The 12,868-nt window shown below is 39.6% G+C and overlaps 1 protein-coding gene across 2 annotated transcripts in view; it reads right to left on the bottom strand.

Moving 5' to 3' along the window:
• Positions 1-12,868, bottom strand: part of bmp2k (BMP2 inducible kinase) — a 49,952-nt gene that overhangs the window by 23,873 nt on the left and 13,211 nt on the right. For both annotated transcript variants that reach the window (XM_038703593.1, XM_038703594.1), the window contains exons 2-4: positions 5,847-5,965; positions 656-761; positions 3-145 (exon numbers count right to left, since the gene is read on the bottom strand). In XM_038703593.1, coding sequence (XP_038559521.1) covers positions 3-145; positions 656-761; positions 5,847-5,965 — 368 coding nt within the window. The remainder of the gene's footprint in view (positions 1-2; positions 146-655; positions 762-5,846; positions 5,966-12,868) is intronic.

Raw genomic sequence — 12,868 nt, 5'->3', positions numbered from 1 at the left:
ACCTTGAGGTCTCTGTGGATGATGGGCGTCTTGCATTGGTGCAGGCGGGCCACAGCCTCGCAGGTGTCACAGAAGATGTTGAGGACCTCAGCCTCAGTGAAGCCCACATTCAACCGCTGGTTCATCTGCTTCACCACCTGACCCGCTGCAGGAGAGCGGTAGAAGCAAAGTAACTCAGAGTCTCTCAGAGTAATGTTTACATGTAAACTTGGCCAATGAAAACAAAACCATAGCCTTACAGAAAGCCAAGATTAGCCAGGAAGCTGCCATGATCAATAGAGGGACCACACAAATGACAGCAACAAAGACTAACTACTTATTCTCCACAAGCCACTTTAACTATATAAACTAAATGTAGATAGTTGGTGAGTACTAGAATGTGTTTATTACTCTGCTGTTTTTTTGGGCAGGCGTTGCTGTAATTTGCAAAAGTGGTGATTTGATATGAAGACCAAACATCATTCACCATCATTATATGACTCTGACCAAAAACATAAAACTCAAATTTGCAAGAACAGACAATGAGTTGAAACCAGTCCTTTAGTTTTGCTTCATTTAGTTTATTTGTCCCAAAATAATACTAACTTATCCCTGACCCACATAAAAATCAGAAGATATTATAACATGTGTGTATTTACAAACAGAGAGGAAATACCTTTACAGTATTCCATGAGGATCAGGACCTCCCAGACGCTGTCTGACACTGCGTTGATTGTGGAATCCAGGTAGCCGACAATGTTCTTATGGCCCGACAGCTCCTTCTACATACAGGATGAAAAGATGGAACTTATCAGGACAGACAGAGAGACATTTTCAAGAAGTACTGAGCAGGAAGCAATGCAGATCTCCTACTAAATATGGAAGCTGTACAAAAATACAAGGTAGCTATTGAGGCAATGACAAAGGACATATGTGTATTGTGTACACACACTTTGTCCTCTTTCAGTAAGTGCTGAGGAGTATTCATGTCTGGTCTTGTGTAGTGTTTCTGCTACTTTGTCACTCAATGTACAATTTAAAATAAAGCATGAAGAAACTGCAGTCTGGAATAATGCTCTGCTGTTTGCTCATGTCTTTTTAAAAAGACACAAATAAACAATGATGGATGAAAAATGCATTAAAGAAGGCAGACAAACTAATCATGTTAGATAAGTTACAGATAAGCTAATAATATTGCCCAACGTTGTAGACATTCAAATCAGATTTATTTAGGGGAGAGAAAAAAACACCACCAAAACGTCTAACTTTGAAGAATATAAAAAAAATTATGCCTCATAAACAAGCGTGTGAGTCCCTATGACATTTGTTTACACCTCCTGGTTTTACCGTGTATGAGTACTGTAAATCTATGAAACCACATCCAAATTTGCAAAAGAACAAAGAAAATAAAAACTTCCAGTGGTTGCTTCCTCAGAGAACATATCCTAAAAAGTTCAACATCCAGCTGAATTCTGTCCAGTCTCATCTGTGCAGTCAAGCATGAATGCTTTTTGTATTCTGTCATGTTCTTACACCATGCTGATCTCTTAACGCCACTAATCTTTCTTAACTAAATTCGTTCGGAGGATTAAAGCATCACAGTGTTTTTGCTTGTTGGTTTGGTTGCTAAATGCCAGCATGAGAAGAGAGACTGCTGTGTGTTGTGGAAACCGACACACCGCAACGTCCCAACAGGCCAGGACTGTGTCAATGTTTAAGGTCCACTGTGTGTGTGTGTGTGTGTGTGTGTGTGTGTGTGTGTGTGTGTGTGTGTGTGTGTGTGTGTGTGTGTGTGTGTGTGTGTGTGTGTGTGTGTGTGTGTGTGTACTACACATAGCTGATGAGGCAATGAATGTACAGTTGAGAGTGAGCTGTTCACTGACACACTGGGGTGAAACGTTCAACATGAAACATCGCTGTTGGTCCAAGTCATAGACAAGACATATCCGTTAGCTTACAGAATAAATGAGAATATTTAACTTTGAATGACATAAAACACCTTGAATTATCTGCGGTTAACATGTGGGTGCCAGCTCTGTGTGATAGATCAAAAGTGTTTGTCAATGGACCAGGTGCATTAATACAATGTCACAGTCCACAGCCAAAAGCCTTCTGCTCTTGCCAGACTGGAAATGCTGGAAAATGGGATGGGTATGGAAGATGGAGTAGAGCCATTTTTGCGCACCCTGTTTTACAAGTATGTGCGTCTTTATGAGGGCTTGTGTCCCCATTTGAAACAGGATTTATGTGCTTAAACTAAATACCTGAAGTGCAATTTAAGCCCTCCAAACCAAAAAGTGAGATAAATCTGTATTCCAGGCAGCCAGGAAAGGATTGAAAGCAAATGCAGCTAAAACCAAGAATTACACTTGACACTACAACAGAACACGGGTATATAATGGTGTGGTTACCAGCAAAATGATTAGCCAATACTTTCATTTTCAACTGATAAGCTGTGTTCAATTCACAACTCAAATTTCCTTTTCAGTACAAGTTTCTAATCTAACTTTACGACAACCTACAGCTATCTTAATTTCCTGTTGCATGATCAATGTTTGCGTAAATCAAAACTAATGTGCAATAAACATTTAAAATAAAGCTCTTGCAATGAAGACCAGCAGGAAGACTTCAGCTGAGGTAAGAGATAATAATAATAATAATAATAATAATAATAATAATAATAATAATCCTTATTTGTAGAGCACTTTTCAAAAACAAGTTACAAAGTGCTTTAACAAGTGTAAAGACAATAATACAAAAAACAATACAAGATAAAAGCATGAAAACATTGAAAAAACTAAAATACAGATAAATATAAAATTAGTAAAATACAATAAAATAAAAGGGATAAAATACAGTCAAATAAGATCGGGAAAGGCTCTTCTATAAAAGTATGTTTTAAGATGGGACTGACTCAGAGTTCACTGACTCAGCCGACCTGATTTCCTCGGGCAGGCTGTTCCAGAGCCTCGGGGCCCTGACAGCAAACGCTCTGTCCCCTTTAGTTTTCAGTCGAGACTCTGGAACAGACAACAGACCCCGAGGATCTCAAGGTACGTGCTGGTGTGTATGGGACTAAAAGGTCAGAAATATAACAAGGCGAGAGGCCATGAAGAGCTTTAAAAATGATCAATAGAATTTTAAAGTCAATTCTAAAACATACTGGGAAGCCAGTGTAATGAAGCTAAAATAGGAGTAATGTGGTCATATTTCTTTGTTCTAGTTAAAAGCCTGGCAGCTGAGTTCTGGACAGTCTGGAGTCGATCAACAGATTTTTGGGTTAAACAGGTGAAAAGGCTGTTGCAATAATCCAGGCGTGATGAGATGAAGGCGTGTAAAATGGTCTCTGTGTCCTTAAAAGTTAACATAGATCGAATTTTAGCTATATTTCTAAGTTGATAAAAACATGATTGAACAAGCTTTGTGGTGTGCTGCTCGAAATTTAAATTACTATCAAACCAAACACCAAGGTTCTTTGCCACAGGCTTAATGTGATTTACTAGCGAACTAGCGAATCAAATACTGCCATCTGCTGAGACCCGATGACCAGGATTTCTGTTTTGTCGGAGTTCAGCTGGAGGAAATTATTTGACATCCATTTTTTAACTTCACAAAGGCAGTTGTTAAGTGAACTCAGCATTCCAGGGTCTGTGGATCTGACGGGCAAGTATATTTGTGTGTCATCAGCATAAATATTAAAAGAAATGCCATGTTTATGGATAATATGTCCAAGGGGAAGCAGATACAAGGAAAACAAAATGGGTCCTAAGACCGACCCCTGAGGCACACCATATTTAACTGGACAGAATGAGAAAAGACATAGTTGTTTGCATAGTTGTCACCCAGTGCCTCAGTCTGTCTAACATGATGTTGTGATCAATGGTGTCAAAAGCAGCGCTAAGGTCCAGGAGTACAAGGACTGAGCACATGCCTTCATCAGCAGACATTAAAAGGTCATTGGTGACTTTAAGCCAGTCTCAGTGCTGTGGTACTTCCTAAAACCAGACTGAAACTTTTCAAATATTTTGTTATTTTCCAGTACAGTGAGCAGCTGTTTGGACACAATTCTTTCTAGAATCTTTGCAATAAAAGGCAGTTTTGAAATTAGTCTAAAATTATGTGGGAGGGAGGGATCTAAACCAGGTTTTTTTTAAAAGTGGGTTCACGCAAGCCGTTTTAAAATAATCAGGGACACAACCAGTAGATAGGGAGCTGTTGAAAACAGAGATCAAATGTGGCCCAACAGAATCTATTACTTTCAGTAAAACTTTTGTAGGTATTACATCAAGTGGGCTGGAGGACACTCTCATTTGTGATACTGTTTTTAAAAGCTCAGACAAGTCGACGGGATAAAACTGATTAAAACTGTCTTGTTGCTGGTGAGGGACCTCTGAGTAAGAGGCCGTGGGGGTAATAGAGGCTCTGATTGACACCACCGTATTGGTAAAATAAGATAAAAACAATTCACAGTCATCATTACTTCCAGCTGAGGCACAAGGAGGGGTTGGGTTTACCAGCTGATCCACAGTCTTAAACAGAAACCTGGGATTGTGTTTATGTGTAGTAATGAGTTCAGAAAAATAGTGTTGTTCTCGCATCCTTAACCATGTTATTGTAGTTAATTAATAAATCCTTCAGACTGAGGTAATGGACTTGGAGACTGGATTTTTTCCATCTGCGCTCTGCTTTCCTGCATTCCCTTTTTAGGTCATTTATCCAGGGTTGCTTACTAGCTTTAGACGTAGGCCTAACCTTTAGAGGAGCAGTAATACTTAGTGACGACAAGCAGATATGATTGAAGTGATCGACCAGATTGTTGGTGTTGGAATCAGACAGGTGTTGGCTTTGGCTCTGAAAGAATGCGCAAAACTTTGAAACACTTTGTTCATTAAAGAAGCGAGAACACACGGAGCTTGGTGAGGCGGCATGAGTAACAGGCGAATCGCCGCTCAAAACAATACATCTGTGGTCAGATATGGTCATGTCCACTAATTCCACAGAGGAAATGCTGACACCCAGGGTAAAAACCAAGTCCAGTGTATGACCACGGTTATGTGTTTGCCCTCTGACATGTAGTTTGAAGTTAAAAGAAGTGGCCATATTTAAAAAGTTAGTTGCATTAACATTGTTGGGGTCATCAACATGAATATTAAAATCGCCACAAACAACAATTCTGTCATAATTTAAAACCAGAGTAGATAAAAATTCAGGAAGTTCTGATAAAAATCCTCCAGGCGGTTTTGGGGGGCGATAAATTATAACAAATATGATAGGTTGCAGCCCTCCAAGTTTAAGAGTGAGAACTTCAAAGGAGTTAAATTCATCACAGCGTACTTGATGACATTTAAAAATTTTTCCTATACACGCTCACTAGCCCACCACCACGACCACTGACCCTCGGTTGACTAAAACAATCATACTGAGGCGGACACAGGTCAGATAGCTGGCTATAGGCAACCAGGATTCAGTTAAAAACATAAAATCTAGATTTACAGACAAGATAAAATCATTTAAGATAAAAGTCTTACTTGAAAGTGATCTCACATTGAAGAGAGCCATTTTAAATGAGTTTGTTCTGGGTGCTGGAGTTGGTGCAGCTGTCCTAATCCTTAAGAGATTACTATTATTTCTGTGTGGGATGTGCACATTTCGGTTTACTGGTCTATGCGTGATGATGAAAGGAATAGAAGTCTTTGGAACAGCGCTGGGAGCAGATGGCTTTACATGCCGGCAGGTGGAGACAGTTATTTGTGGCAGTGAGGCAGAGATCTGTTCAGTGACCGGTGGTGTGTCCAGGGGTGTGCTGCATGAATGATGATGATAATGTCTCTAACTACTTCAACCAAACACTGTGATGTTACTCTCACCATGATCGTGATCTCTCTCTTGTAGACGTTAAGGTCCGGGACGTTGTTGACATACATCCTTTTGAGAGCACAGCGGACACCGCTGTGCGTACGAGCCAGAAACACCACTGAAAAGCCTCCTGGAAAAACACAAGATGACAAGATTTCATTATATCAGCAGCATTCTTATAATATACAAATAAGGAGACCCGTTTTCAGACTGATGTGTTATTAAAAATGTGCCTTGTTTCTACCAAGCCACAGAACGGCTATGTCGAGACTCATGTCTTCTGTGCGTTAAATCACTTTCTTGTGTAGGTGTGGCATTTGTGAGTTTTCACAAGTGACTTAATCCACTAATTGTCATCCATGCCCATTATGATGTAATTGGGGATGAGCTTTGGCTAGGGTTATTTGTTGATCTGTCACAAACTATTTCAAAAGTCACAGCTAATGTGATTTAATTGAAATGAACACAAATGATAATTATTTTATGGAAGAATTGTTATCAGGGCTCACACAGAGGCATACTACATGGAAAAACTGCTCATTTGTCATTAAGGATGAATTAGGTATGTTCACATGAGACTTGACGCGTACACGTGGGTAGTTAAAAATCAAATCTTCAATTTAATATTTCTTTACATGCTTAGACAGGTTTCCAATTTTTACGTTTAATGCTAAAGTGACCCTGTTGTGCTGCACAGTGGAAGACTGCGGGTGCTGTCAGGTGCGAATGTAGAACATACAGAAGTGCAAAACAAAGCAGTGCTTAAAGTGAGACCAACTATACTCTGACTCTTCTCTTTTTCTTTTTTTTTTTTTATTTAACCAGGTGAGTCTCATTGAGATTAAACTGGCCAAGATGTAGCATAAATAAAAAAAGTTTCCAACATATAAGAGACAGCAAGTATACATACATAAATAACACAAGCCCCTGTGTTGCATAAGGTGTGTAATCCTGAAGTAAGTTAGATGAAAATTTGTTTTATAAAATCAAATATGTAGAGTGTAGACAGGGACAAGGTCTTTAGCTGTTGTGACTGTCCTGTGTGCCTCTCTGGGTGAATGTCCACTAGTACTGTGATGGGATAGTGTCCAGTCTCATTAGGAGGGGTTCACAGAGTCACTGAGTAGTGGGCATCAAAGTCCACCGACTGATGAAGAGAAAGAAGGGACCAACAATAGCGTGCTTGTTGCCTAATAAGTTAACCTGGGTCATCTGAAAAACATGCATGCATGGATTTGGACTGGGAATGAGAAGAAGGGAATGAGATGTGAAGTGACCAGTGGGCACAAAGGCTTTCATTGAACGAGTCCATCAACACTGTTTCTGTGAGGACAGTGCAACATAAAAACCAAGTACAAATGATTCATGCAGGTTAAACCTGTGTGTCCCCATGAGGACAGTAAACAGAAGATGGCAAAAATGTCAGGCAAAGCAAACATAAACAAACTGAAGGTTTGTGTTTGCTAATATGTAGTCACTACAGTGAGAGTTAGTGTAGCAGACATGATCAGATTATAAGGGGTGACTGATGCCATTCTGAAGCACAGAGGGATGAACGGGCAGCTAAAGATACAAAAGATGATGCAGCTGATAATAAAGCAAGGCAGAGTATTATGATGGTACATTTTGACTGAGACTGGTTATTGTGTCTCATCTGTTTTTGCCTCATTTCAAAAAACACTTTTTGATCAGTGTCAATCACCAGGACCTCAGATTAGCACTGGTTTAGCAGCATATAGACAAATGATTAAAAACATTAACAATTACAATGAAAATAATAAACTGCTGACAACGAAACAAGCAGCTTACAAAGCATAACGCTGATGCTGCTGAGAGGGGTAACATACTCATAATGACACCAAATACCCACTGCAGAGGTAATAAGAACTGGAAAAGAAAGGTGTCTGGGAATTGACTTATAATTAGAATAGTATAATGTAACAGGAAAAAGAGATGACGATATTTGCTGCATGTATGAATAGAGCTACCCAGTAGTTGAACCCACAAACCTCTAAAAAGTTAAAACTGAGACAGAAATTCTGCCAAAACAAAGTACAAGAGCCAAAGCCATTTACGCCTGCTGGATGCTGTTCATCGATTTGCCTTGGTCTGCCCTGTGCGCTAAGGTTAGCTTGATGGTCATTCCAAACTGCGGGCCGGTTTAAATTGATTTCCTGTAACGATGCAGTTGAGTGCAGAGCCATCCAGAGACTTGGGGGAGTGGGAGTGAACTTAAGGCTGAAAACAGAATCACATAACAAATGATTGAAGATTTAAAACAGCAGAATGCACTGATTTATGACCCTGCCGTATAAGAACAGGCTACTTATGAGTCACCTTGTGCAAATCTCAAGCTTTATGTACTTCTTTGACACAAAGATGCAGAGGTAGTAAAGATCAAACTAAAATAGGTGACAGATTTTGCCAGAAATCCATTTGCTTGGGCAAAAGGCCAGGATCCTGAAAGGTTCAGGCTGTTAAAGTATGCATGCTGGTCAATATTGCTAAAATCCTCAATCACGATATATGTTTTACCATCACTATATCATAATACTGTAAAAGTTATGTAATTTCAATTAAGAAATTATTTGAACTAACCATACATATTTCATTATTTCTTCATTAATTTAGAACTTCCATGTAAACAGAAACAACTCCTACTGCTTCGTATTTACAATTTTACTCTCCTCCTCCATGTTTTCTTGTCACTCTTTTCTTCTATTTGTGGTTGGCAAACAAGCTTAGAGGTGCATTACCGCCACCAACTGTCAGTCTCACGTCACGTGAGAACAGCGTAAGCAGTCCGGCTGCCCAAATCCCATTACCTTGCGAGGCGGCTAGAATCGAGAGATTGAGAGATCAAGTGATATCTCAAGATCACCCTAAATTTGATACTATAATACTCCAAATATAGAGAGACATTAAGGGATAGCTCCCACAGTGGAACCTGTATTGCCATAGCTCTACCGGTGGACACATGTCTACCACCCATGCATATGGTTATATCGCCCAACCCTAATGCAAGATACAAATGAATAACTTTGCTCAAAAAACAGAAAACTCAACAAACTGGAAAGTTACACTTAACATCCTAACAACAAAATTCACTCAATGTGTAGCCTTAACCTTGAAGAGACTTGGAAATGCACAATACAACACAATTGATCTCAGATTAGGAATCTGGATTGCAAGATTATTCCAGTCTGAGAGAGCCACAACTCAACTGTAGTGAATAATCTGCACATCTCTTGTCTCTGACCCATCTCCGTGGCGCTCCAAATGCACACATCTTGTAGTTTATTGTAGACCACAACAAGTCAGTCGTGAAAGTCTGAAAGCTCATGAGGCCACATTCTGAATACACCAGCTGTACCTATCTGTCATTAGAAAGCGATTATTTCACAGATCCTGACAGTCTATGTTGTAGGTGGCTTTTGGAAAGTTAAGAGAAGAGGCCTCAGCCCAGGGATCCTACCAAACACTTCATGCCTGCCTGCTCTAGGACTGACTGGGGCCATATGCTCCAGGATCAGGTTCTCACTAAATCACCACCCTGGGGCTTTTGTTGCCTCTATGCCAGCCACGGAAGTGGTACGCTATTGAGTGTATTATTCTCCTGAGTGGCTCTGGATGGAATGATTTGTTTGAGAGGGGCTTTGTGCCCAGCATACCAACTTCCTGAACAAACAAGGGACCCCTAAACAACACAAAAGGTCCCTCAATGTACAGGAGACTGGCTTCAACAAATGATAACAACAATGCTGCCTGTAACTAACAGACACTGGCTACACAGACGAAACACTTACATGCTACATCAAACAATGAACTTGAGTGAGGAATGCAAATACCTTCATGAGTAGACTCAGAAAAACTGATTGGAGTAGGCCTAAACAATGACCGTCACTGTGAAATGTGAAGCGCAATAATGACTGCCATCAATGACTTGTGAAAAATGTAGAAAACACAGTCCACATAAAAAAAATGAGATTTCATCCTTTTTTCATCTTTCAAAACCAGATCTTAATTTCATTCAAAAGCTACTGCTGTCAATGCAGGACAAGTGATCCTCAACCGGTTTGATCTGTAAACCTCAGAAAGATGTGATGCCCACTTACAACTCCTGGTAGCAAAAGTAAACAGATGCAAGATAGTGAACTGTGATAAGTGATTATGATTATTTTATTGTCCCTTTGGAGGCTTTGTACGTACTTATTGCCAAGATCCAAATCCTACGACAGCCAGATTCATTTTGAACATGGTTCCAATTTATAGTAAGACATGTCTTTTCAATCTTTAACATCTTCCCTGTCATTTTAATTAGTGAAAGGTAATGTGAAGGAGCCATTTAGCTAAACAAATATGTATCTAATATATCTAGAAATTAGTTGAATGTGAATCCTTTGATTTTTATTCTATGTGACGGCTTTCACATCTTAAATATCAACTTATTTATGACTTCTAACTTTAAGTTAATATATAGATGGATTTGAGATAGCACTTTAAGAGCACTGGATAAGCAGATTTGATAAAATACTATTGAATCCCAGCCCAACATAAATAGACCCTTTTGTTTCCCATATTTCATGAACCACCATTACATTTCACTGAGACTGTACCTTTTATGATTACATGTGACAAATAAACTTGATTGATTTGCCTTCTCATGTCTCATCTCTTGATCAATCTGTAACTCAGACAGGCAGAAAGATTTTAGACACATAGCACATGTTAACAGATTGCCGTGCAAATCAAAAGATGATTTGCTCCAAGTCAGACCGATACACAGACTGATAATACATCACAACAAGTTTCTCCTGCACAAAGTGTAACTGAATCCTTTCAGTGTTTTAAAGCCTCACTGATGTGCATCTCTTGCTCCAGTACTCAGCCTCCATTAGTCACATCTCACTGTAACGGCACCTCCCCTCCTGCTTACACTGTGGAGAGGAAATGGAAGCACTTCACCCTGAGGACATGGTCGGTTGTCAGTGACAGTTAGGAGGAAAACCCCGAATCCATCAGGCCGAGAAGAAAGTAGGGGGGTACTAACATTAAAGCCTGGCACTGTGCGAGGGCTGCGATTACTGGAGAATTTGCCCCAGCCCTGCATCCAGCGCTATGGACCCTGACATCACTGCAAAGCCTGACTAACTAGGACAGTCACAGGCAGCCCACATGACAGCCTGAGAAAAAGGATCTCAACAGCCTTTTGCGAAACAGATACTCAGCATGCCTTGTGATATAGTCAAGGAAAAAAAATTAAAAAAAACTTCTAAAGTGGTAAGAGGAGAGTCTCAAAAAGGGAGGATTAGAGGATTTAGAAGCATGCAGCGAACAGAGATGATAAGTTTATGGTTTCTGCTCAGGCACAAGGCGCAGATGTTCTTCCTCTAAAGCATGATGTCATCTGTGATAACAGACCACTCTCTTTCTGTTCAGCTCTCTCTCTCTGTTGATGACACCGAATTCAACCCATGCAGGAAATCTTAGCTTGTTAAAAACCTACAAAATAAGAATGTAGTTCAATTGCCTCCTTCAGCTGTAGAGCTGCTTTTGAGGAGAGAATGCCATTTCTTTTAGAGAGCATTTGGTGAAGGTATTTCCTCCTGGAGGCCCCCATCCCCTAAGAAGGACTTACAACGTTGCACTACATTAAAGTGTGAAGGAAATCTCTCCTTAAAATAAGTAAAAGTGGTTATTTGAATACTTGTATGACTTTTATAGTTTGTGTGTGAATGATGAAATTGTGGCTTTGTGGCTCTATTCACTGTTTTCTGTGCCGCCTTTCGCCAGCAAATCTCCTCTTGGCCTCCTTCCCCAAAATTCTGTTCAAGTGAGTGTAATTTCATAAGAATTAAACTTGGAAAGGGAAACTCTTTTGGGACAGCTCTCTAGAAGAAAACAAACTGTAAGAAGTTATCGATTTGACCACTGAACTTAAACGAATAGGGTGATGTTTTAAAAATATCATTCCTAAATAAGATACCAATTATATTAAATATTTACAAGTTTGGGACCAAATTAACATCTTCAAATTGTCCAACCAACAGTCTAAAACCCAAATTTACTATCATAAATGACAAAGAAAAGAAGCAAATCCTACATATAAGCTAGAACCAGCAAATATTTGAATTGTCTGAATCAACCTAATCAAACCAAACCTAATCTTAAATAGGGTTTTCAAAGAAGCAAATTCGACAGTTAAGACATCATGACTAAAGGCTCCAGCGCTGTTGGGGTTGGGCCACCAAAATTTACCGTCCGATAATAGCAAAAATAGCACTTTCTGTGTTTGGCCTTATGAGTTTATAAGACCGATTAAATTTTATCGAACAATAAAAAAATGGCAGTGTGGAACCATTTTAAAGTGTCAGAGAAAGGAGCAAAAATCGCAATTTGCAGACACTGTTCTGCTGAATTTTCTCCTAGCACATCCACTCCATCTGTGGCTGACTTCTTAGAAAAGGCAACAAACGGTCTGATCCGCTTTGAGTGTTTCTGTCACTCGTTTCTGAGAAGACGATTAAGCTAGCCGCACCTACAATTGGAGTGCACACGTATTCAAGCCTAACTGAAACAGCCCAGAGCGAGCTGACGGGCAGCGACTTTATCTTGTCATTTTCTCTCTTTACAAAGACAAGTGTTGCAGTATGAGAGTCCTACCTGAAGAGAGGCTGTGAAGTCTTCATGTTATGAGACACATCATCATTATTTATCAAATTGGGTCAGACTTGATGAATTTATTGCAAGGATACACATGTGACAACGACCAGTTTTCAAATTAAGGTGTCTATACAGGATGGAAATAAGATTAATTGGATTATATTCACAGAAAGTATAAAACATATTACATGTATCCATTAAAAGTAAATGGACACATGTAATTTACTTTACAGGACTTTACCTCTTGGGCCTCGGACCCACCCACCATAGTCTCTCTACAACCTGTGGAGAGACTATGTGTGAATGTACTGGTTTGGTGTTTGGCAAATTTTTTCATTATATTCGGCTTCGGCCAAGAACTTTCATTTCG

This window comes from Micropterus salmoides, unplaced genomic scaffold, assembly GCF_014851395.1.
Source record: "Micropterus salmoides isolate LMB-PRFRI ecotype aquatic unplaced genomic scaffold, ASM1485139v1 Ms_hic_scaffold_7, whole genome shotgun sequence".
Taxonomy (NCBI): domain Eukaryota; kingdom Metazoa; phylum Chordata; class Actinopteri; order Centrarchiformes; family Centrarchidae; genus Micropterus; species Micropterus salmoides.
Note: the sequence above shows the minus strand (reverse complement) of the source record. Positions and strands in the feature narration are given on the sequence as shown.